General features: G+C 37.9%; 1 protein-coding gene across 4 annotated transcripts in view; it reads right to left on the bottom strand.

Annotated features, from left to right (window-relative positions):
* Positions 1 to 11,723: 11,723 nt before the first annotated feature.
* The window catches only part of zmp:0000001168 (signal-induced proliferation-associated protein 1), a 53,916-nt gene continuing 38,139 nt past the window's right edge, over positions 11,724 to 27,500 (bottom strand). For 3 of the 4 annotated variants that reach the window (XM_047378789.1, XM_047378788.1, XM_047378790.1), the window contains 6 exons: positions 26,924 to 27,047; positions 26,696 to 26,828; positions 24,957 to 25,055; positions 22,249 to 22,321; positions 21,401 to 21,479; positions 11,724 to 16,903 (listed from right to left, as the gene is read on the bottom strand). In XM_047378789.1, the coding sequence (XP_047234745.1) occupies positions 16,760 to 16,903; positions 21,401 to 21,479; positions 22,249 to 22,321; positions 24,957 to 25,055; positions 26,696 to 26,828; positions 26,924 to 27,047 (652 nt within the window). In that variant the 3' untranslated portion in view covers positions 11,724 to 16,759. Of the gene's footprint in view, positions 16,904 to 16,923; positions 17,115 to 21,400; positions 21,480 to 22,248; positions 22,322 to 24,956; positions 25,056 to 26,695; positions 26,829 to 26,923; positions 27,048 to 27,500 lie in introns of those variants that run through there. The other variant, XM_047378791.1, reaches the window with a different exon arrangement.

The following is a 27,500-nucleotide window of genomic DNA, read 5'->3' as shown; positions in this document are numbered from 1 at the left end:
TGAAATTTGCTGCTGCCCACATAGACAAGCCAAATGCATATTTAAGCATGGTGGTGGTAACATAAGGCTGAGGGCCGCTTTTGCTGCCAAAGGTACTGGGGCATTGGACAAAGTGGGTGGAATAATGAAGAAAGTCTACCTCCAAATTTTTCAATTCCATCTTAGATCAACAGCTCTTTAACTGAAAGAAACAAGACACTGATCCCAATGACACATCAATGCTTGTTTTAGAATAGACAAAGCACAACAAAATAAAGCTTGGGCCTGACATTAACCCTACTGAAAATGTAAAAACAACAGGCCTATTACAGGAAAGCAACCAGTTTCCAAGAACACTACCATCTCTGATAAGAAGAGTAGTCAAATATCAATCCAGAGTTATTCTGAAAGCTTAGTGATAACTGTACAGTCTGTGGTCAAAGTACAACTTTGTAGAGATCATTTGACCAAATATTGTTGGTTTACAGTCGTTTAAAAAAAATTGAATATATTTTCAGGTGACGTTTGCTTGTCAGATTAAAAGTACCTTTTGAAAATAACTACAGTTAAGCAAGTATTAAAACATACATTTTTATCAAGCTCACATTCCTTTATTAATTATTATTATTACCTCCGACAAGGAGGTTATGTTTTTGTCGGCATTGATCTCTGTCTGTCTGTCTGCAAAATATCTCAAAAAGTTAGGAACCGATTAGGATGTAATTTACAGACAAGGTGGTTATTAGGACAAGGAACAGATGATTAGATTCAGGTGGTGATGCAGAGCACCATCTGGATCCAGGATTTATTTGAAGGATTCTTTATCATGGCCAGACAATGGTGCAACAACTTGGAACTCCTAGATGGTTCGTTACCCTGTCAGCAGCTGACAGGCAGTGGCCAGAAGTCCTCCAGAGTATAGTTCATCAGTACATAAAAAAGCTGACATGCGTCAGTGACCCCATTGCCTTGGCAGAGGTCTGTGCTCTATGGATGCTTTTGAGTTTTTTTTTTATTGGCCTGATGAGGTGTTTTCATTAGCTGTTAGCTGAAAGTCATCATAATTAACAGATATAAAGGCTTGAAAGCATCAATCTGTGTGTAATTAATCTAGGTAGTGTTTCACTTGATAATTTGCGTTACTAAAATAAATTATCTTCTCTGCAATTAACAATTAGGTCGGCAGACGGGATCATCAGGTCTGACCTTCCCTCCATCCAGGACTTGTAAGGTCAGCTTGTAAAGAAGCTAACATCTCTGCAGACCCCACATATCCTGGACACAGACATTTAGCTTCAAGTCGGCGCTACAGAACGCTATTTGTTAAAACAAGCCACCAAAGAGACAATTTCTTCCCCCAGGCTCTGATGAACACTTAACAATCAGTCAGTGCCAGGATCGTTACCATGGATATTTGCACAAATTCAACATTTTCTTCCTCTTTTGTCAAAGCACTGTTTATATACATATTTACAAGAAAGAAAAAAACTTTTATTTTTTTTTCATATATTTATATTTTAAATGTCAAATTCCTTGTGTGCACAAACTTGGGGAATACAGCTAGCTCTGATTCTAAACTTTTCAATAATATTCTAATTTATTGAATGGCTCTGAATCATTTTCACAATGGAAGTTGGGTAAACAGTGCATTCCCCTGGTAGGTGTGGTCTGTAGCAATGTGTCTGGCTCTTTTCTGGACTCGTGCAGCATAAATTGAGTACAGATCTGCTAGATGACATCCCACAATCCCCTGTGCTGTCATCACCACCTGTGCTAAGTCCTTTCTCTCCTGTGCCATGCAGCTCCCATACCATACTGTCACACTGAGGCACAGGATGCTTTCAATTGTGGCCCTGTAAAGGTTTGTGGGCTGCTAAGTAGAGAGTCTGGTCCGTTTCAGCTTTCTGAGAAAGAAAAGCTGTTGTTGGGCTTTCTTCACCAGGTGGGAGGTGTTCCCAGTCCAGGAGAGGTCAGTGGAAATGCCCAGGAACTTTATACTGTCCACACGCTCCCCCACCTTCTCCTGGATGAAGAGAGGAGCGTGTTCAGTCTTCCTGGACCTCCTGCAATCAACTGTGACCTCTTTGGTCTTACTGGTGTTCAGGATGAGGTTGCTCCTGGAGCACCACTGAATCAGATTGTGGACCTCTTCTCTGTATTGGGTCTCATCATTAGATATAAGACCCACCACAGTGGTGTCATCCGCAGTGGTGTCCTCCGCAAATTTCACCAAACATCACTCATGCAAATGATGAGTGTATGTAAATTTCTGACCACAACGGTACCTTGTTTAATTCAACAAATATCTCCAAACTCAGCATATTAAGTGGTATTACATCATTACATAGTGATCATTTATTGTGGTGACAGAAATGTAAAACTCTGAAAGGCCCAAAGATTTTCTAACACACATATTTGCCACTTATTGTTTTATTCTCCATGTTTCCTGTAATTCAAATTAAACTGTTAAGAAAGAGGCGGTGTTGGTGTTTTAGCATCTTGTCATGTAGAGACCTTCCAGACTTAGGGAGAAGCTTAAGAAACACAGCTGCAGCTCTGCCTGCATTTTGTCTCCCCTGCCATTTCCCCACATAAGTACAAAAATGTACACAAAACCTTTTATGATAACCTTACAACAGGAATTGTCTGGATAGTGTCTTCCATAAAAATATTTTAATCTAAAAATGACCCCATTTTATAGTAATAAAAGGAACCCTACAGGTAGTCTCATTTGTCTTCAATAATCCTAAAGAGTCCTGGTGTTTGTCATTTTTACTGTTGACCTTCACAGTTTATGGCAAGACTCACTGATTTGTTATTGCCGACAGGGAAGCTAGTTATATGAGCTGCATCACTTATTAACAAAGCATGCTTTAACACACTGCTGCTTTTGTTCCTAGAAACTTGCTAAACATGTATTTCCTTGGTGCAACGATGCAAAGCAACATCATAAGGCACAGTCATAATTAACGTCATAATTTTCATCAACCTTTTTCTGGACAAAATTTAAAGGAAATCAAACCAAAAAAAACCTAATTCGAAATGATGAAACATTTGAGTAAAAATGAAACAAAAATATTGAAGGGAGATGAAATTCAATCAGATCATTTTGGGTTTTGTAGGACCAACTTGCAGATCGGGGCGAGGGAGCTGCATAGTAAGCAGAAACATTCAATAGCAGACTGGTAAACTTACAGGAGATGTAGGACACAGAACATGGGCAGAGTTACAGGCATGAGACTGTCAGGCAAACAGAGACAATGTGCAGGTAATCAACAGGCTGGGCATGACAAACAGTAGGATCCAGTGGCAAGCAATGAAAACCAGAGAGTATAAATACAGAGGCAGGGTGGAGAAATGACCAATGAACAAGAGGAGCTAATCAGATGAGATGTGGAGCAGCTGGAGGCAGGGAGAATATGGAGTGACTGAAGGAGGGAGGCTAAATAACACAGATGAGTGGGAAAACATAGAAATTCAGAGAAAATTCAGAAATATTAAAACACAAGAATAAACCAAGAAACTAATCTACCATAAATAAACTGAAATAACACCAACTAGAGAACATAAACAGGGAGTTGCAGAGAAACAGGAACTCAAACTCAAACACAGGTGAACCATGATTTTAGTCATGTCGAAAAGTGGGATGAGTTAGAAAAAAAGAGAGTTAAAGTTCTTGAGAGGCAGAAGTAACTCAGAGGGAGATAACCTACTGGTCAAAATCCTACAGCTGGATGCCCTTGGGCAAATGCAAACAAGAATGAACACATTGGAACATGAAGACATCAGTGAACAATTTTCGCAAAATGAATGGAGCAACAATAACTGGAAGAGCCCTACATATTTGAAGAGACATCATGAAATAAGGTGTTCTGAAATCAATGCATTTGTAAGCATCCAAAAACTAAACGCTAAAACTAATTTACAGTAAATTAAAAATAGACTGAAAACTAAAATGATGACAGATGATTAAATTGTGAACAAAACTAAATAACTTTCTAGTCAAAGAAAATGACTAAAACAAAATTAAGATGTTTGTCATATTTAACAATGCTTAGAGAACAGTTCTGAGCATAATCTCTTGGGTCTCTGAATGTCTCTTCTTGAGTTACCCTTACAGCTGTCTGAAGACTTCCTGAATCCCCCTTATGACTTTATACTCACCTTGATGGCTCACCTTCATCAGCCCATCTAGAGAAGCTATTCATTATTTATATTATTTACAAGTAGGAGAAAACTCAAGCCAAAACTTGTCAAAACCTTCCCGCCCGTCCCCCCTCAGTTTTCACGGTTATCCATTAAAGCATTTACCAACACCTATTTGTTAGTCGACCTTCGATCCTCCAAGCCATCAGTCGAGGCGCCATCCTACAACAAAGGAAAATAACAACAATACTTATATATACATATATATATATATATACTTATATATACGGGGCAAAATTACCAGAACCCCCAATTCAACCCATACTTAGGATTTAGAAATCCCACCTAAATATCATTGACTCCATCCTCAAATTTAAGAATCCTTGTTTCTTCTTGTCTACAACAAACCTTTTTGTTACTAAATTGTCATTCATTTGAATTACAAACATTTCTCAACATTTCTTTTTAGTGTAATTCTGCAAACAAAAGAAAAAATTACATTGTGATGTCTCTCTGGATCGAAATTCATATTCAGTATTCAACAATTAAAATATTGTTGTCTACTTCATTGTGAAAAAACCCATGATGCTTTGCATGAATTGGGTTCCCTACTTCTGTACCAGTAGTCTTACAAACAGAGCAAATGTGTATATAAATATGACCACATCAACAGTTTCACTTTAAATAAGAAAATATAAACAAAGCTGCACCTTCATCTTTTAAAGAGCAATTATATTCAATCTGATGTATGAATTTTCCTCCATTAACCTTTTGTTGACAGTGTAAGAAAGCAAGCAAGCAGGGTTTTCACTGATCACTTCAAATTTAGATGCCTCTTTGTCTTAATCCCAATCTTTTGAAAAAAAAGGGAAATATTCCACTTATTGCAGGAATAATCTTAATCACGATGAGTAAATGTTTAAAACACACTTGTTGATCCCTCAAGGTGTGACGTTTGATGAGACACCTTCTGGTCTGTTCTTTAACCCAACAAAGTAGGACACAAGTTCTGACCCAAAGTTTAGTTAAAACAACCCAACTTCTGTCCTAACAACATAAAACCCAACATTTATATTAATTAAATGACTCAGCACCTTTTTGTGTAAGGTCTAATAAGATTTCTTTTGAGACAAAAATGAATTTGGATAACAAAAGTCATACTAGATATAGGTTATAAAATCGTATAGGATCTTGAGCATAGCTAGCACTACTTTGCACTAACTATTTAGTGATTAAAAATTCATGTTTTTTTAAGTAAAAAACCTCTAGTGTGCACTAAAGTCATTAAAACAGCCCACTGACATTAAAATTATTTTACAGTATGATTTCTTATATCAATTTCTTATTTCAATTGGAATTTCAATTTCTGCTTGAATTTATTTTGCATAAAGTATCTGTTTCTTCTGTAAGCAAACATCATTATTTTCCCAAATGGTAATCCTAGTTTTAATGTTAGCTTAGCATTCGTTAGCCTAGCTAAGTAAACATCTGTGGACTTTTCTGAGCACCAGAGGACCTTTCGGGTAAATAGTTTAGATGTTGTTTGTATCTGTAGGGGTTTGATGAACCTTTCAATTCTGGCACAAATATCCCACATTTTATTTATAGCTGGCACTCTGCAGCGATGTTGCAGGCAGACTCTCATCAGTCCTCATCTATTTCTTGTAAATGGGGCAACAGTAGTATGGCCATTTAAAATATAAAACACAACCCCGTGACCCAGGAGTGTAAATACACACTCACAAACCAACACATTACCTCTGTATTTACAGGGATGAGTTAAACTGGCTGTAAGCACTTAAGCTGTGTGTGACATGTAGCTTGGAGCAAGGACTCCAGCGCTCCAACCCCAAATAAAGACATGGACCGGTGCAATGTTGTTATCAGCTGTCCTCCTGGTGTCAGGGCCAGGAAGATGAGTGTTTTTCTGTGCCTGGTGTTTAGGAAAGCCTTCCAGAGGACAAAGTCCTGGGAAATGTTTTTATGATGTTTTTGTGCTGTATTATGATCACGGAACAAGCTTTGGAAAATGAATGCATCTTATCTCAAGCTTCATCTAGTTACAGTGAGATGACGGTGTTTGGTCAGGACTTGAAGAAGTTTTAAAACTCTGCTAACTTACTGCAAATCCCCCCAATGCTTTTATGCAACCGCAGAAATACAGCAATTGTATTCAAAGATACTGGAACTCCGTTAGGTTGGCTATAGAATGAGATAACTATAAAGTTATTGTTGAAAATGCAGAAATGACCTTAGACCTTTAATTCAGGTAATGGGAGCAGGGTGTGAAATTATCATCATAGAAACTATTGATTTAAACAGAACTGTCCCAATATGTTCAGGGAGATCTGATTTTCACAAACCAGTAATCTTTATGATATTCTTCTCTCTGACAGAGTCAGGTTTAAAGTAGAGGCTTTGGACAAAATGTCTTAAATGTATATAAAAGTGTTTTGTATTTAGCAGTAGCAATTGTTTGTGGTACTATTTTGTGTACATAGTGGAAGAATACCCAGTGTGGTGTATGTGCGCTTTGATCTGCCTCTGTTCTTTGACAAATGCTTGATAAAAAAAAGGTCAGGTTCCACTGACGGCTCCGTTGTATCTAAATAGTTAAGTTATTGGAAGGAATATAACAAAATGTATTACAATTAACTGATGTGGGGTCAAGTGGAGTTGTCATGAGTAGTCATTGTCTTATTTGCTCAATATATTAGGCAGGGGGATCACAGATGGAAGAAACCAGGAAAAGTTTATATGGGACAATCAAGCCAACAAAGCAAATTTTAATTTTCAAAAACAACAGAAACCTAAAACATTCCTGGGAGTTTGAGTGAGACACTGTGTACTTGAGCTGTAACATTCATAAATTAACTAAACATATAGACCAGCACACACAAGCTCCTCCTCTACTACTCTACGGAATGAGACTGAGAACAGGCACAAGGGAAGGAGGACAGCACAGTACATATGTGGTACTTATTTAATATGCAAATAATCAATGTCATGAGTTGTCCACCATGCCTGCATGTAAGTGCCCAGCATGCAGCAGTTTAAAGCCTTATCAGAACAACATAGGCAACTCTAGTGCTTGCTCAAAAGCAAAACCTGTGTGACATAATGTTTGTCATCTGCACCCGCCCAATTGAGTACACTAGGATTGACTTGTGCGGCCTGGATTTTTGTGTCCATGATGCTGCCTTTGCTGGCAGGGACAATAATAACCTCAAGTTGAGGCTGGCGCCAAATAAACAGCAGGTAAAAAGTACAATGGTCAGATAATAAGGAAAAGAAGAACAACAAAAAAGCTTGTCTTAAAGAAAACATGGCAAATCTGCTGCTTTCCAGTGTGGATAATTTATTGCTAAGAGACAACAAGGATACAAAAACTGCCCTGATATTGTGGGGAGAAATCACTTTATTTCTCCTTTTAGGTTAGTCTCCTTTTCCTCTAAGTGGAGGGTCTATGAACCAGCTTATTGTCACCCTTTAAGAATCCCAAGTGACTTGCATACGCAGACAAGGACTGGTAGGACAAGCCCTTAAGAGAGACGGTAGGTCATGCTTCATTTGAAGTGAGTGGCTGGCTAATGAAAAAGAGAAAATCTTTAGTCTAGTTCAAAGAAAATACAGCAGTATCTGGATGTACTTTCTAAAGACAAAAACAATAAATGTTGCCAGGAAAATATCTAATTCAAGTCCAGGTCAATAAATAACTTGCACTGCCAGTTAAAATTGCCATAGATGAAAATGTAGTCCACAGATGTCAAATAATTCAAAAGATATCCAACACAAAATACAGAGTTGTATTGTTTAGGATTGAATGATTCTAATCTGAACATTTTTATGTTGTTTCTTCCCAGGGATTACTTCAAAACAAAATTTGTAACCCTAGCCCCTGTTGCAATGCTATGACCAATCAGAATCTTAGTCCATCAGAATTCCTACTACATGCCTTGCAACTGTGTGTGATTTTAGAATTGGACTAAAACTTCACTGCCATAAACAATCATCACCGGTAAATATAACAGACAAAAACTATTATCCATGGATAAATGTGTTAGTGGGGACAACTAGAAGGCACAGCAAACAGTCTGACACCAGGAACTTCTATTTACTCACAGGAATTTGTGATGTCTAACAACAGGAAATAATCATTAGAAAAGCTGAGATGGTGACAAAGTGTGTCTAAACATTGTTTTAAAAAAACTATTGCTTTGTTAGAAATACGTAAACCCACTTTTATCTAATTTTACACATAAAGTAGACTTATAATTGTTTTACTGCTACAGAAGCTACAAGTGTACAGACCCCCGTTAAAATGGTAGTTTTTTGTTATATAAACAAATAGATCCATGATAAATCCTTTCAGAACTTTTTCCACAAGTGACATCTATCCTGTAAAAATTAACTGAAGGAAAAATGAAAAATAAAACCAATTAATAAAATACCCGCAACAATCTTATTGAATAAGTATGCACTCCTTTAAACTAATACTTTGTTTAAGCACCTTTTAATTTAATATCAGCATTCAGTCTTCTTTGTTTGGAGTCTGTCAGCATGCCTTATTCTGACTTGATAATATTTCCCCATCCTGTTTTGCAAAAATCTCCAAATCTGTAAGATAGTAAGATCATCTCTTGTCCAGAGCCATCTTCAGTTGATCTCCACAAATGACTGTGAAACTCAGTTCTGAATTTTGGCAAAGTCATTGTTTTGCTGATTTAGATGTATGCTTGGACTCATTGTGACTCTAAAACCTGAAATCTCTCCTCATTAGCCTTCTTGCAGAAACCTGAAGGTTTCAAGTCAAAACTGACTAGTATTTGGAGCTACTCCTATTTGCATGCACTTAATGAAAACCCCAGTTCCATCTGAAGGAAAGTAAAATCAGAACATGATGCTGCTAACACCATGTTTCACCATGGGTATGATGTCCTATTGGTGATGTCAGTGTTGTTTTTGTGTCAAATGTATCCTTTGGAATTGTCAGCCAAAAGATAGTCTGGTTTCATTAGATAGTTCCGTGAGGCCAGGTACAAACCAGACAGGTCACCTTCCCAGTCCATTCCAGAGGACCACAGAGACATGCAACCATGTAGACACATGCACTGAGACCTAAGGTCAATTTAGAGAGACCCACCTGTCATGAATACTTTTGGACTTTGGAAGGATGAGGAGAGCCTGTAAACTCCATGGAGAAAAGCCCAAAGAATATTTTTATTTGTTGCTAATGTCGCTTATGTGTTGCTAATGCTGGAATCTGATCTTTTGGATGTAACCTTCATTATTAAATTAAATATTGTTGCATCATAGATGTTCACAAGAACTGACCGTGAACATATCATACCTAGATGTACACACTTGCCTCTTCTGACCAAGACTGTGCAAAAAGCCTTGACCAGGTGACATTAGATGCAATGCAATGTTTATGACTATGAAGCTGTTATGATAAACAGTTTAATTTAGCTGTACACCAATACATCTCAAATTATGATCTTTAAAGTATATGTTTATTCTGCTACTTTGAGCGACTGAATATACTTCTGTCTCTTGTTAGTGCAAGTCTAAAACTGCTCCAACCAGAATCATAACAGAAACTTGTTGTGGATTTCAGTCTCCCTGAAAATGTAAACAAAAAGCTTTGTGCCAAACACACGTGGCCACCACTCCTATGACTGCTGTAAAGTCCCTGTTCGAAGTCAGTTGAAAAAAGGTGGCAGAATAATAATGGTCTGACGCTGTTGGAAGCCATAACTGTAGCTCATGGCAAATCTTCATCAAACTTAAATAGGGTTTTTAAAACACGTTATTATTTGTTTTAAAGTATGTGTAAGGGGCCTACTTTCTAGTTTACCCTGTTTTGTTTCTCTGGGAGACCCCTTACCTTTCCACTCTTTATGTTCTCACACATAATCCGCAAGAACAGAGACAAGTGTACTTTCTCCCAGGGCTGCAAGAACAAAATGAGATTACTCTGTTCTTGTGGCCCAGGTTTAGAGATTAGTGCAACTTGTTCTTGACATATCTTCTGGGCAGAACGTTTTTCTTTTGTGGTGTCCAACAAATATTAACATTAATATGAATGGTACAGTGAAAAATGCTGCAGTAGGAGGGACCTATGAGGACTTTCAAGGGGCTACACACTCGTGATCTTGGACAGTATGACATGTTCTTGCTCTTTCCACTTTGAATAAAAGAGCACATTGCCCTGTTCTTAAGCAGTATGAATGAGCCTTTTCTCAGGATGATAAGAACAAGATCAAGGTTTGTTCTGGCCAGTACCTTTCAAACTTCAACAGATACCAAGTTTATACCTCCAGGTAAGTCCTCACAGCAAATTTCTGACTGTGTCACACAATAGTTGTTGGACACCTCATAAGAAAAAGGTTCTGCTCAGATGATGTGTTAAGAAGAGAATTATTCTTTCTTTGATTATTTTATTGTTATTCCTTTTCTTCCACCTTACACAGGGGTTCTGACCCTCGACCTGGGTCCTGATTAAGTAACACGGAGTAAAGACTAGAATGATTGTTAATGAAATAATAAAAATTTGGGAGTAAAATTTATTTTTAACTCATAGTATGGCTTATTAAAGTAAGGTGCATGGCTGCATTCATAATATGTATGGTCATATCCACTAATGGAATTATGGATAAGTTAGGAGTATTTCTAAGAATAGAGCTAATAACGCCCATGAAGCAAACTAATGCAGTGCTGTCCCTCCCCCTCCTGTTGCTGCACACAGCTGGTCCGACTGCCAAACAAAGGCTGCTACACTTTCATACGCTAACAAGAAAAAGGATATCTGGCTTTTTGGAAAACCTCATGCTGAGAAACATTTCTGTTACACATCCAACTGCAGGCTAGCTACACAGCAGATAGGTGACAAATGAACAAGCTATCATCTTGTTATACATGTGAATCTTTAAAATGCAGAACTGCAAAAGGGTATAATATTCTGCACAATAACAAGTTTATTTAAAAAGCTACTATGAATTTTAGTGGGTGACCTATATTTTACCCAAATCATAAAAATAACACTATTATAACTATAATGATTGATGCTATATTATAAAAAACACAAGAATAAATGTTTCCTTCAGTGGGATAATCATACTCTAAATACTCTGCTACACTTACTCAATGTTATTGTATAGTGAGAAACCTACACTGTCATGCCCACATATCAGTATTCTTAAATTTACTAAATTATGCAAGTTTATTGCAACATTACTCTCTTTCATGTTAAGGCAGTGGGAGCTAGCTCTGAGTGTGACTTTACATATTTCATGTGCTTTCTTCCTCTGTATAAAATTTCTTTAATATTTTATTCTTTTCAGTGAATCGGATTTAGCCATGACCTCTGACACCAATCATCTCGTCGTTTCGAATGCTGAAGCGGGTCTCCCTCTCCTGGGCTGCTTTCAGTTCTGTTTTACCTGCACCGACTGGAAACCACTCCAGGATGTGACGACAAGATAAATTCATTCAGCTCCTCCCTAAACTTGAAAAATGTCACATCTGAATCTGATCCCCGCACTGTCAGTCTGTAGGGATTAGATTCAACCTCAAAAATGATATGAAATCCATCTGAGTAGCTGTTTAAATTTGTGTTTAATTTAATCTCTGCTTCATGAAAAGTAAACAGAGCCACAGGGTAAATAGATAAAAACTAAATTTGCCATTTAAATTACACATACAATACATCTTAGGTTCTGGAGGTCAAACCACCTGTAATTAAATGTTTTTTTTTTTACTTAACTAAAGAAACTCTGAACCTGTTTTTTTTTTTTTTTTTTATAACCTAAGAATGACAAATATTCTCCACAATCACTCCATCATATTCCAAAGTCAGCTAAACAAATGTCTTAGTATAATCTGCTTTGGGGTATTTGTCAAACATCTGTATAGACTTTACATGTGACCAGGTTTGAACTGCTGCACTTTCAACTTACATCATGAAAGAACATGTGACGCCTAAAGTATTGTAGATTCCTTCACACACACACCCCCCACCCCCCAGTTTCATTTAATATTATTTATTTCCATAGACGACTCATACAGAAACATTTACATACCTAAAAAATAATTCCTTTTATGGAAGCTCAACTCATTCATTTCCACTCAAACTTAACCAGCCATCATTTTCAGCACCATTTCCTTTGAATTCACTTAAAAAAAATCATCTATTTGTCTTATTCTTTAAACAATCTGAGCTGCAAACCTTCAGTGAAGCTTAGGATAATGATAAAAAGCTGTTATTATTACTTGATCTTTAGATCATGTGGCACCTCATGACTTTTCCTCACACAGCAGATGAAAGACCAGATGTTGAAATCTTCATTTGTCAATAAAATCTAATTCAAATTATATAAAAAATATATTAATAATAATAATAATACAAACTCAGTAATTGCAACCAAATGTAAAATGAATAAAAAAAATAACCAAAAAACAAAAACCTGGCACAATAATAAAAAAATCTAATACTGAACTGGACTGACACACATTACATTTTCAGATAGGCACAAAGTCAAGAGTAAGCTTTCACATTACACCAGTAAGACCAGTTTGACCATCCATTCTGAAAGAGCGAATCCATTCATTAAGGCATACCAGATGACCATATTCAACATGTGAAATAACTCAATTACAGAATAATATTATCACTTATAATTACATTATGTTTCAGGAATTATCACTTCATTTTACATCGTAGTCATTTATGGTGTAGAAAAGTAAAGCAAAATTTATAACTCAGCTCACCTTCTTTCACCACCATAGTTCACATTTTCATTTTTTACACCTTCAATCCAGTTTGAACAGCTACAAGAAAGTCCACATTTGCATTAGTAGTACGTTACATTTTTTTACATACACACATACAGCAGGGGAGGCTTGGAAGTCGCTTGGCACGATGTCATGCTCGACCAGTCTCCTACAATCTAAATAAATATACAAGACACAGTAAAACAGGTCTTCTCCCATGTAAGTCTCTCCCTTTAAATAATGGATCCTTCTATTAACACTAATCGTCCTACAAAAAGGAGAGCATGCCCAGTGCCAGTGATTCCTAATTTACTTTTCATATGCTGGTACCCGTTATTCACAGTGACTGTAAAGTATAATTACAGGAGAATGTTTGTACAAGAAAAAAGAAACAGCAGTCTTGAGTGATGTTTGGCATCGTTTTTTGTGTTTGTGTGAGAGTTCAGAGTTTGTCCTTTGTGATAAGTTTGTGGTCAGCTGTTTGTATTTCGGGTTTGTTGTTGGCACAAAGGGCAGACCAACTCCTTTGAACACACTGACTCGATCAGCATTGGACACAGACGGATAAGGGAATGTGGGTATCGGGGGCAGTTAAGATCCTATGCACCTCATTATGTTGAGCAAGACATAATATTATAATCCTAGGCAGGTTGAATGAAGTACAGTATATGACCTGTCCCGTGTTACACTGACAAAAGCAAAAGTGCAAAAATGACACGTAAGCACATAAGTATACATTGAGGTTAGAGATGCACCGATCAGAGAAAAATGGCCAGTTCCCAACTATAACCAATTCCAATTTCCCAATAAGAACTATAATATAAGAAGATATTGGAATATGATTCAGAATAACTAAATGTAGCTTTCCTGCTGTGTGTGGAGGTGCTAGTCAGTTTGGCATTTTGTACCTTTAGGGCGTTGGTGGCTAAGTTCCCGGCTTTTTTGTGTACAAAATGGTATTGCTAAACATTTTGTATCCATGTGTCAATTTGGACCTCCCAGAGGAATGTTTAGTACCACTTTGATATTCCGTGATTTAGAGTTAGTTTCTATAGTCAACTTCCAGTCTACTGTAAAGAGAGGTTGCTATATAACTCAATACACAACATCAGCAGGAAGTCACTCAGAGTTAGCTTGATTTGACTGAACTGACCTGAATGGGTATTAGAACTTAAATGAGGTGTAATACAGTTTTTCAGATAACATACAATAGAATTAAATTGCACTTGAGATTTGACATTTTGTATGACCATTAATCTTCATTATTCTTGAAAATATAAAAGTGCAAACAAAAAGCCCAACCACAAAAGATTGACAATGCTTTAACTAGCATGCATGGATAGGAAATGAAAATACAAAGGGATGAAATGTCAATGCGTGGGTACAAAATGGGGCTATGAATTCGGCTAGCGGGCTAGATGTCCATAGACATTTAAGACTTTCTTCGTCCTCTTGTATTGACAATTATTAGCAAGGTTATTGTAACTAACATTACTATAAATACAGTCTCCATGTCTTCTAGTCTTTCTGGTTTGAGTGATCATTAATTACTAGGAGCAGAAGAAATGTCAGACAGTGTGTGTGTCCGAGAGATTGAAGTTATTTAACATTTGAAAGTGTCTTTACAATCATGTTAGCGATTAGCATGGTTAGCATGGCTAGAATTACTAAAATTGCAGTCTCTTTTAGGAGCAGTGGAGCTGTCCTACTGTGTGCCATTCACTCTGAAACAGGACTTTACTGTGATTTTAGTCTTTAGAATCTTATGTTGTCTTATGAACATAAGCGTGAACAGCAGCTTCGTGTGTTTCCCCTAGAGCAGTGGTTCTCAAACTTTTTAGAAAAAGTAAAAACCTTTAGCAAAAGCAAAGTTGTACACACTGAACCACAGTAGTACAACAGCACTTGCTGTGTTATATCATAACAACAAAACAAAGAAAAAGAGAGGAATATACTGTATTATTCAGTGGTTAAGGCATGCAGTTTAATTATGTTTTCATTTTCTTTCAGAAGTAAAAATGTCAGGTTCAAGTTAGGAACATTAACAGATAGTCCCCCGAAGTTAGAGTTACAAGTCAGAAACTCTGAGGTTTCTCAACAACTCTGATCTCTGATTACAAAAAGGATGCATTGCATACTTATTGATAACCACTTTATTTGTACCTCTGATTGTTTGGATATCCTTAAAACTGCTACACACAGTATTTTAAAATGGTCTTAAATGAACAAGTGGCTTCGGAAAATATGAAGAAATTCATTTTTGTTGTTTTATTGTGGTAATAAGCCTGGTTGCAATTAGCAAATCAAACTGTTTCTGCACTTGGACCTGTAACACAGTGTAGTTGTCATTGTCAGCTTCAGGTTCTGAAGCTGAGAATAACAACTGAGAATGACAAGCACCAACCAAAGGCTTGCTCTGTTGTAGCAACCTGAATAAATGTACAGTTTCCTTTTAAACAGCTTCCTATACCTCTGTGGTTCCTCTGACTTAATTTTTAAACACCTCGCTGACACTGAACTTTGATTGTGACAACTTACACATTGAAGATTTGTTAGTGTGATCTATAAGTGCTCAGCTGTGTTCAGTGATTCAAAAAAGATTGGATTTCTATTGGACGGTCACCAATTAAGGTTGGTCAAAATAAATCTTTTTGATTGTGATCACCCCTCAGTGAATCTTTCTCAGTGCATTTTTATTTATGGTGGATAGGAAATTTCAATAAACTGCTGCCACTCCTTAGCTAAAGCAAACAATTACCCAACTGGGTACATCCCTAAACAAGCAAAACAAAAAAAACAAAAAACAAACAAACAAAATGTTTAAATACAATGTTCTGCATTTCACTATGAGTTCCAGGTGGTTCATTCTTACACCTAAAGCTTTTTTACCGGCTGACAAATAACAGCTGCAGTTCAGGCCGGCAGGAGGAGATCTTCTATAGTTATGGCTGCTACAATACTGAGGTTAGAAGATAAACAGCTACACGCATTCATAAAAGGAAGCTGAAGCAGTTTGTTCTTGCCAAAGTCTTCAGTAGAGGTATTATAACCGTTTTTAATTTCCTCTTTATGCTGTTTTTCAAAACACAACCCAGAAGAAACAAGCAGTCGTTTTTTTTTTTTACTCTTTTGTGTTTCCAGTCCCCTTTTTTCCAGTTTTTAAATTGTTTCTTCCTAAAAACAGAATGTCCTAAAAACAGTACTACTGAGAAGTGAAGATAGAAGATGATGTCCTTACCCAACAGACCTCTCTCCGAGGCCAGTCAGTGAGCATCATTACATCTTTTTAAGTAGAAGGCTGCCTGCAGACTTGTAACTTTTCAGTATTTGTTTTTTTTCTTGTGTTTTCATTTTAGGCCAACCACCCTGTAAGTGCCAGGCAGAAATCACACTCAGACAGTGCAACTACATGTATGCCAGAGAACATAGCAATACTACTGTTTACATATATTACTGCTGATACTGCTTACTACGTTTTATACACTTTTGGTCATTTTCCATTAGACACCACAACACATGCTATACAGCGTCTCTCTGTCTTAATTGAAACCTCATATGTAAGTGCTACTTGTCAGAGTTTGTCAAGTATTTGAAGCAAGGAACACAGGCACATACACATACACACACACACACATACACACACACACACACACATAAAGAGGAGCACTCTACGGCAGCCTGTGCAAGTCAGTCTATATGTTGTGTTTTTCTTTGTCTCTTTTGCATACTTCCTCACCAGCAGGCAGGACCATGCCTGCCTGTGTGTGTCTACTTTGCAGCTACAGTATCTATACATGATCAAAGAAGGATGTTGAGCATGGAGGCGCTCTGCAGGATTTGCATCATCAAGCAGCGTGGGGACCTAACAGGGCTTGTTGACGTTGCACAGCAGCTCGGTGACTTTGATGAGGCGCGCCACTGTGGTCTGCGACTCCTCCTGCAGCCGCTGGTTGTTCTGCCTGAGGCTCTGCACCTCGGCCTGCAGCACCGCCTTGTCCTCTTTCTCCTGAAAAACATCGGCACACAACAAAAACAGAAGCTGTCGCTCAGATTGCTGTGGCAGGAACGAGAGGTGGGGGGCGACAGGTACAGTGATGGCTTGAAGGAAGCTTGTGGGCGGGCAAACAAGAGACGCGACAGTCAGAGCAGAGACGCACAGCAGCGAGGAGGAATAAACTCGCAATCCAAAACTCCAATCAGTGGATCCGATCAGTTCTCTGACAGAAGAGATTTTGTTTTGATTTGAGTTATCAGGTGAAAACAACCAAACTTTTGCTGATTTTTACTGTTGCATATTGTTTATTAAATCAGTTCTTTAAGGGCTGACGGTCAAATGAGCAAGCACCTTATCAGTCACAATGCGCATAGGGCTGCAACTAATGATTATTTTCATGACTGAACACTCTCATTATTATTTTGCATTCATCAAATGTCAAAACTGATTACAGGAGGAAAAGTAGCAGATGACCACAGTCAAACATTTCCAGAGTTCCAAGTGATGTTTGGATTGATTCTGTTGTTGCAAAACAGAGATAAGCAGCAAATCATCACATTTGAGGAGTTAATCATACAAACCTTGTTTGCCCACTGTGTAAAAGGTAAATAAAAACAGAACATCGATTTAATGTGATATATAAATATATAATGCTCTAAAATGTTGAAACTGAAATAAATGTGATCATTTCTATTCATTTTTAACTTGATGCCAAACCTTTGAAGTTGCAGAAATACTCATACCGTTTAAACCTCTTCATATTGTGCCATATTACAACCACACATATCAGTGTATGTTTTGGGGTAATTTTAGGTACCGCATAGTTATGACGTGGAAAAAAACATTTTTGTAAATAACAATTCCTCCCCCATCCCACGCACACACATTCTCAGTTGGATTTTTACCTGCACATTTATTGCAACACATAAATGTGCTATGATATAAACCACTTTTTGTAGCTCCTGCTTTATGTTTAGGGTCACTGAATACTGTCCCTGTTAAAGAAAAGCAGTCCCACATCACGATGCTGCCACCACCATTATAGTGATGTTCAGTTCAAGGTAGTGTTTGTCTGATCTAACCAGTGTACCTTCTTCCACCATTGTGGTTTCCCTTAAATGGGAGTGTCACACCAGACTTCTAATGGGTTTCGTTCATAAAAAGCATTTTTCTTGCAACTCTTCCATTAAGACCATAATAGTGGAGTGCACAGCTATTAGCTGTCAAGTCAACAGATTCTCACACCGAGTCATGGATTATGGCATCTCCCCCAGACTTGCCATTGGCCTGCTGGCTACGCTGTGCTCTCCTTGCCTGACCTGTTGGTTTGGGTGGATGACTATGTCTTGGCTGGTGCTCCAGGAGATGCTAAAACCTTGTGATATTGTTTTATAACCTAACCTTGCTTTCGTCTTCTCCATAACTTTATCCCTGACCTCTCTGATGTTTTCCTTGGTCTTCATAATGCTCTTTATTACCTCCGCCAAGGAAGTTATGCTTTTGGTGGCACTAGTCTGTCTGTCTGCATTATATTTGAAAACATTCTGAACAGATTTTGACAAAATTTTGAGACAAGGTGCGTATTTGGGCAAATAAATTATTACATTTGGTGGTGGTGCATTGGCCTTGGTGGAGGTCTGCACTTTCTCTGGGATTTTCTAGTTTGGTAATGTTCTCTGACAACCTTCTGAGGCCTTTACAGGACAGCAGTAGTTATAGTAAGATTTATATTACACACAAAAGTTTATTTTAGGGGTGTCTCAGTAAAGGGGGTTGAATACAAATGCATGACACTTTTCAGATTTTAATCTGTAAAAATTGTGAAAATTGTGTATTATTTTGTTCCACTTCACAAATATTCATTTTGTGTTAGTAAAAAACAGTACATCCAAGTTTGGGGTTGTAATATGGACAAATGTGAAAAGGGGTATGATGTGTCTATTGCAAAGCACTGTGATTATTATTGTTACAATAATGTATGCAATGATAAACTGCTGACTGTGGTTTAAATAAATAGAATTACTTGATTTCTAATTCCCTGCTGATTCAATAAAGATTCCTCCTTATTTCACACAGCACATTGATTTGAGTTCTTGCAGGACATTTACTTTGAGAAAAGCCCATCTTAAACCTGGAACACATTTGCCCATGCTGTTATGAGCCCCTTCTTAAATAAAATCAAGCTACACTGCTGCTAATTAACTTATAAGTTATTACCAAATTAGAGAAGTATTTTTTTTTATTTCAGTGTCATTGAATTATGCAGCTGGCATCAGGTTTAAAATGAACTCACATAACACTGTGTCAAAGTGAAAAAAAAAAACAAAAAAACAAACCGCATTTCTTCATATTTCACTTGCAGGAAGGCAGACATTCTAGTAATCGTTTAAAGCGGACCCAATAAATGGTTCTCCAGGCTTATTGAATATCATTTCAATTATTCTATACTTTAACTGCTTTTTCACACATTTTCAGCTCAGCCCGATTTCCTGACCAAAGCAACAAGTGTGTCTTTAAGAATAAGGTCAATAGAAACATAGAGGACAATACAAGAGCTGTTAGACAAAAAAGATATTTACAGCAGGAGTAAATGCAGCAAAGACCTGATATGGGACCTGACGGATCAGTTGATCATTTACTGTATGTGAAATTTTCACCTAATAGCTATTTGGGGTACTAACTTTGGTTTTGTATCAATTGGACTATGCCATCTTTGTTAATTTCCATAGATTTGGCTAAGTACAGGGGACCTTATTGTGTAAAATTGGTTCTTTGATTTTTAGCAAGGCTTAGGAAACCTTTCTGGTCTGATTGAGGTCAGACTTATGTGGCCTAACTCCTTGTAGACCATTGTTACCAATTTGCCTCAAACGCCTATAAGTGATATATGGTGTTTTTGATGCATATTCAACACATAGCTCAAGGATAGTGGTCTGAGTTATGGCGAATTATACCTAACTTTTGTGATTTAAAGAGTAAACACCTAGCAGACTGTACTTAATTTAGAATCTGACAGCAAAAACATAAATGATATTTTTTCATATTTTAGAAAATAAATTCAGGAGGTTAGGGGTTAAACAGCGCCTTGAGTGCCTTGTTGCTGAAAAGCGCTATATAAATAATCTTGACTTGACTTATTGGGTTATTACTGCTTTTTTGAAGTAACAGTTGCATAAATGCTGTAGCTGTGGCGCAAATGTGCTGTATACATGGAATCTGAGAGCTGCAGTGTACTTGCTGCTGAATTGTTCGTCATATACAAAAAATATGTGGTAGCCTGTCCATAAAATGTTGCATGTTACCTTGGTAAATGCTTAGAGAGGCGATGCTGGTCTGTTATTCACTTAAGGCAGTGTACTTTCCTACACAACAGAAATGTATGCGATGGACGGATAAAAATGAGAGAAAAAGCAAAGTTAAAAAACATAAAACTAAAAAGACTCAAAAACCCTGAAGACATATTGCTCAAACAGATAAAAAAATTAAATATAAAGAAATTACAGATGGCCCAGCACTTTGTGTGGCAATGTATTTGCAAGAGGGAAAACTATTTATTTGTTTTAAATTTTGAAAGATGGTCTGTTGTATCATTTTAAATCTTTGCATCCTCATTCTGAAATTACGTTTTACACAGCGTGCTTCCTTTTTTTTTTGGAAACAAGGTTGCAAATAAAATTTTACATTTAACTTCTTTGAATTATGTAAGTGTTCTATTTGTTTTCTGTAATTAGCAATGAGAGGAAAAGAGTTGGGTGATTGTTCAAAAAATATCCAAATATACCATGTAATTAGTGAAAATAGTCATAGTTGCAGTCCTTATCAAAGACTTCTAAATAGAACTGAATTGGGAGAAATACCATGCATCATATAGACAAAGACATACACAAAGACAGTATTGGCAAAATAAATTTTCAACACAAGGGCCACTCGTGTAGAAGTCCGATCGAGCAGCTCTATCTCCTGAGTAAGGCCATGGTTTTTTTTTTTTAAGTTTTGAAAAGTGGACTTTGTGTTGAAATTGTGTTTTTTAAGGCAGCTGGATCTTGTGTCCAAAGGAAGCCTTTGAGTTAATCTCATACAGATTTCTGCGACATCAACAAGAAAGATCGACAGAGCAGCACAGACTCATGTTTGGTGGAAATGTGCAGAAAAGAAAGTACTGAAAAAACAGCAGGAATTCTCATAAATACATGTAAAATTGCAGAATACGGGAAAATTACAAAAATCAGGAACGTTTCTGTACACAAAATAATAAATAAATAAACGTATTTTAAAGTGTTGTTTTTTTTTGTTTTTTTTTATAATTTAATACATCTCTACAGTGAGTCAGCAGTGACCTGAAGTGGTTCGGGGATGGCAGGATTTTTAACGGCTGCATCAGCAAACAGAAATCTTCTTGCTCCAGCGACACAAGCTGAGCAAAGAAAATACTTTTTCCTACCTGCTGACTCTTTTATTGGAGCTACAAAATACTGTCACAGAGAATAACATTCATAGAAGTCAAAGCACCTTTTGCAGGTCATCTTGCAGATTCTTCAGCATGGCCTCCAGCTGTGACACCTTCTCCTCTAGGTGGCCCGGAGAGTCACTGCAGTAAAAGTAAGCGATAAGCAAACAGTTAGAGCAGTTTAGTTCCCATCAAATCAACAAATGCATTAAAGAAGGAAGAGAAGGTTCCTGTCCACTATTACAACAAGCGCAAGGAGGAAACTCAATTTGTTTGATTGGTGGTGCAGTTAGTGCTAAGCTCAAGACTTAGCTCCTTTTACCTCTAATGAAAACAGCAACACTTTGGAGGTCAATTTTTATTAATCGACCATATGAGTGATTGCTCTCATCCTGAGCTTCATTTCTGGAGACTGCAGTCATAAATAACGACTAAACCCTGCAGAGTGCAGGAGAAGAATTATACAACACTTTTGTGTTGTTGTAGGATTCAAGTTCACGACGTTTCATAATGCTGCTGCATGATTAATGCTTTTTAAGTTCATGGTCATATAAATGTGAAGCCTGGTCTTTTAGAGGGGAATATTGTTGGAATAGTTGAGAAAGTATGATTATTTAGTCAGGTGAAACTTGCTGTCCTTGCAGATGTGAACAAACCATCCTGCAAATGTAGATACATAAGTCTTGAGTGAACGACAAGCTTTGTATTAGCAGTCAGGTACAGCAATGCAGAGGAATGGCAGGAGCTAAAAAGAGCATCACTTTATCTCAACCAATTTAGTGCAACATGTGATATTAAAACAACTATGAAAGAGAAGGGGGAAGTAGATTGTTAAGAAAAGAAGGAAAAAAGACATTCACTACACACATGCTGAACTGCTGTATTTCGTGTGTATTTTGCAGTAACCCACCTGTCCTTTGAGTCTTTCAGTTTGCCGTCTGTCTGGTCAGCTCCTCCTTGAGAGGAATCCCCGGCTTTGCGGTCTGCAACGATGAACGTTATGGACATGATCATCACGTTGCACAGAAAACATTTACATGATCTTCACACACAGAAGTATTCACACCCCTTTCATTTACTGGATGTAATAGATTTTTTTGTGACAGATCATAAAGTTGTGCATCATTGTAAAGTAAAAGGAAGCTTTTATTTTTAAACAATTTAAACAGATAAAAATCTGAAAACGTGCATATGACGCGCATTTTTATTCAGTTCCTTATTTCAACAGCAAATCTACAAAGACATACAGGGGTCGGACAATGAAACTGAAACACCTGGTTTTAGACCACAATAATTTATTAGTATGGTGTAGGGCCTCTTTTTGCGGCCAATACGGCATCAATTCGTCTTGGGAATGACATATACAAGTCCTGCACAGTGGTCAGAGGGATTTTAAGCCATTCTTCTTGCAGGATAGTGGCCAGGTCACTACGTGATACTGGTGGAGGAAAACGTTTCCTGACTCGCTCCTCCAAAACACCCCAAAGTGGCTCAATAATATTTAGATCTGGTGACTGTGCAGGCCATGGGAGATGTTCAACTTCACTTTCATGTTCATCAAACCAATCTTTCACCAGTCTTGCTGTGTGTATTGGTGCATTGTCATCCTGATACACGGCACCGCCTTCAGGATACAATGTTTGAACCATTGGATGCACATGGTCCTCAAGAATGGTTCGGTAGTCCTTAGCAGTGACACGCCCATCTAGCACAAATATTGGGCCAAAGGAATGCCGTGATATGGCAGCCCAAACCATCACTGATCCACCCCCATGCTTCACTCTGGGCATGCAACAGTCTGGGTGGTACGCCTCTTTGGGGCTTCTCCACACCGTAACTCTCCCAGATGTGGGGAAAACAGTAAAGGTGGACTCATCAGAGAACAATACATGTTTCACATTGTCCACAGCCCAAGATTTGCGCTCCTTGCACCATTGAAACCGACGTTTGGCATTGGCATGAATGACCAAAGGTTTGGCTATAGCAGCCCGGCCGTGTATATTGACCCTGTGGAGCTCCTGATGGACAGTTCTGGTGGAAACAGGAGAGTTGAGGTGCACATTTAATTCTGCCATGATTTGGTCAGCCGTGGTTTTATGTTTTTTGGATACAATCCGGGTTAGCACCCGAACATCCCTTTCAGACAGCTTCCTCTTGCGTCCACAGTTAATCCTGTTGGATGTGGTTCGTCCTTCTTGGTGGTATGCTGACATTACCCTGGATACCGTGGCTCTTGATACATCACAAAGACTTGATGTCTTGGTCACAGATGCGCCAGCAAGACGTGCACCAACAATTTGTCCTCTTTTGAACTCTGGTATGTCACCCATAATGTTGTGTGCATTTCAATATTTTGAGCAAAACTGTGCTCTTACCCTGCTAATTGAACCTTCATACTCTGCTCTTACTGGTGCAATGTGCAATCAACGAAGACTGGCTACCAGGCTGGTCCAATTTAGCCATGAAACCTCCCACACTAAAATGACAGGTGTTTCATTTTCATTGTCCAACCGCTGTACGTGTCAACCTAAACTGACAGGCTAGACCAGAAAAGAAGCCAATAGGCCCATGGTAACACTTGAAGAGCTACAAAAATCCACAGCTCAGGTCAGAAAATTGATCAGCTATACAACTATTGGTTGTGCACCATATAAAAGTGCAACATAAGAAGTCCCATTCGCAGTTTGCCATAAGAAATGTAGGGGATACAGCAAACATGTGGAAGAAGGCACTCTATAAACATGAGACCAAGTTAGAATGGCCTTGTCAAAGCCCAGAAATTAAATACAATTGAAAATCTGTGGCAAGATTTTAAAATTAATGTTACAGATGCTTTCCATCCAATATGACTCAGCTAGAGCTATTTTGCAAAGAGCAATGGAAAAAAAGAAACACTCTTTAGATATGCTAAGCTGGTAGAAACATTTTCCAAACGTCCTGCCATTGTCATTGCATCAAAATGTGGTTGTACAAGTGTTGACTGAATACACATGGACACCACATTTTTCACACTTTTATGTGTGGTAGAGAATTTGAAAACCATGCATGAGTTCTCTTGCATCTTCCACTTAAGTGATACTTTATGTTGGCCCATCATAAAATTCCAGCAAAATACATTAAGTTCAAGGTTTAAATATGAAGAAATGTGAAAAGCTTTATGGCGTATGAGTACTTTTTACAAGGCACTGCATATAGATTCCTTTTATTTATGTACAAGTATATTGCATTCATAATATGCAGTAATATGGATGACACTCATTGCTTGGAATTCTGTCTCCCAGAGGATTTTTCTGTCCGAAACATGAACATGGATAGGTGAAGCTCGGTGCAGAATAATCAAGTGTTCATTTGTCAGATTATGGCTTTGGGCACTTGCTCTTTTTTAGACTGAAATAAGTGAGGTTACAAAAAGAATCTGGCAACATTATAAAAAAAAAATCTGATGATAAATAGAGCACCGTTATGGATTCTTTATCACATAACGTGCTCTGTATACCGACAGTCCACAAGAGGGCGGTGATGAAAAACAAGTTACTCTTTGTGTTTAGGGTTCATCTAACAATTGGAGTGCTCTGTAAAAAACAATAAATATACATTCTGAACTGTGCATGACCTCACCTTCTTTGGACAAAGCCTCCAGGATGCTGCGGCAGGCTGTTGCCAGGTCAGCAATGGACTGCCACTCCTCATCTGTTGAATCTGTTGTCTCAGAAAGAACTGCAAGAAAAAAAGAGTGGAAGATCTATCATCATGCCATATGAGACATTCTGTATCTCAGAGTATCGGCAAGGGGTCTATAGGACAGAAATGGGACTGCAGATGCATGCATCTGGGTTGCCTCTGGTCTTGCGCTGACAAAGATCTCCACTAGGGGGCAGTGTTGCATACAAGAAGTGGTATCATGAGTAGGGTGTTTTTGAGGGCATATCTATGAAAGGTTTGGTGTAGCTGATTACTAAAAACCAAAACCTAGAAGGTTGAAGTAAGCTTAACATAATTCAAAATTCCTTAAATATTGCAAATAAAATGAATACAATTTTAAATCTAAGATGCTAAAGTTGTTACATTTAAACTTTCAGGCATGTCTTTATTTTTACAATTAAAATGCTGCTGAAACAATCTCAAAGTCCTGCAAACTTCCTGTAAACTACTGCTATACAAAATAATGGGAGGAATCTGAGGAGATGATGAGCAATTGTGCTCTCATGGTGGATAAAAGAGGAGTCTCTCAGGCTCAGAGGCAGAGCAGATGGCTTGAGAGGGGTTCCTTAATTTGGGGGGGCTGCCTGAAACTCCCCCTTTCCCACCACCCATATGTCCCTTTTATTCTTACCAGGGAGATGGGGGGGTATGGAGGAAGCAGAGCAGGGGTGATATTAGATTAGCAGAATAGTGGACAGCGTGCATGAAAGAGGAAGAACAAAGAAGATGCAGCAAAGACTGCAGGGGAGATAATGAAAAGAGAGATTTAGGCCAGGACAAAGCTAGAAAAAGAAATGTAAGGGGCAAATTAGGCAGAGACGGTTTGCAAACATGTGTAATCGTTCAATTTTTGCATAATTTGAACTGCTGTGCCAGCTGTTGTCTTGTAATAAAGCTTTTTTTTTAAACTCATAATCAGGGTCATGTATTACTTTCTAAATTCACTCAATTTGATCCTCCATTTTACTGGAAAACCCCCCAAAATATACAGTGCTGTGAAAAAGTGCTTCATTGCTTACAGATTTCTTCTGTTTTTACTTTTCTTGTCACACTTAAATGTTTCAGATCATTAAACACATTTCATAAGACAAAAACAATGTAAGTAAATATAAAGAGCAGTTTTGAATTGGTGGTTTTATTTATTAAGGGAAAACTACTATCCAAACCAACATGGTCCTATGTAAAACAGTCATACCCCCAGACCTGACAAATCACAAATTCATTTATTAGAAACTGTCTGACTAAATAAAGTAGCCAAAAAGATTTCTTATAGCAACACATTATTGCCCAGTCCAAAGAAACCTCATAACAGATAATAAAATAAGTCACTGACATATTGATTTTGAAAGGCTTACAAAGCCATTTCTAAGGCTTCAGGACTCCAGTGAACCACAGTGGGAGCCATTATCCACAAATGGAGATAACATAGAAAAGTGGCTGGCCTATCAAAATTACTCCAAGAATGAATCAACAACTCATCCAGGAGGTCAGAAAAAAACCCAGAACAACATCTAAAGCACTGTAGACCTCACTTGCCTCACGTATGGTCAGAGTTCACTCAGAATTTAACAATAAGAAAGAGACTGGGTAAAAATGGCATACATGTTAGAGTTCAAAGACAAATAAATTATTTTAGAAATAAAAAAAGCACCTACTCTTGGTGATGGAGTTATGAAGACTGAGGGCTCGTGAATTTCGTTCAGCTCGGTCTACACTCGATAGACGGGAAGATGAGAGAGAGAAGTCGCTCGCTGAAGCTTTGTCCTCACCAAGGTCAGTGGCCATGAACTAAATCATAAACAGACAGAGATAGACGTTTAAATTGCACTGTGAGAAAGGGGACCGAGCCTTGTGGAAAATTTCCCTCAGGTGTTGTGGTTGACCTGCTCGTCCTCCAGGGGAACTTTGGGTTTGACAGCCAGGATCAGGTCAGGTGTAGCGTCCCTGAGCTCCCTGATGTTCTCGTAGATGTGATGTTGCTCTTTCATCATGTTGTCATACACATGTCTGTCCATCAGGCAGAAATATAGTAGAAAAAAAACACATACAGCAATATTTTTGATCCAATCCAGTGGTTAAAACTATAATCTCCAGGAGAGCTTAGTCTTGAACTATTTTGAACTCACAATGTCATCAAAAATAGCATGTGCCTAAATCCAGTCAAATCCTTCGGTTGTGCTTTAAAGGATGATAAAAATTAAACTTAATATGAGGAGCAGCAGAATTGAAAATTATTTCCGTGAGTTTCTTTTCTGCTGGGTTTCCTCCTTAGCAGCTGACAAGTGTGATGAAAGTAATTAAACAGGCTGACGCAGATACCTTGATACTCAAGAGGATGAGACCGCAGTGCAAACTATCATATCTAGATAAGCACTTCAATGAAAACAAATGTGCTCTTGTGGCATCATCACATTTCACAATGCTGCTCAGTATTTTAAAGGCAAAGATTTTCAGCTCAGC

The sequence above is a fragment of the Girardinichthys multiradiatus genome, chromosome 11, assembly GCF_021462225.1.
Source record: "Girardinichthys multiradiatus isolate DD_20200921_A chromosome 11, DD_fGirMul_XY1, whole genome shotgun sequence".
NCBI classification, from domain to species: Eukaryota; Metazoa; Chordata; class Actinopteri; order Cyprinodontiformes; family Goodeidae; genus Girardinichthys; species Girardinichthys multiradiatus.
The sequence above is the reverse complement of the archived record's forward strand: the minus strand, read 5'-3'. Positions and strand labels throughout refer to the sequence as shown.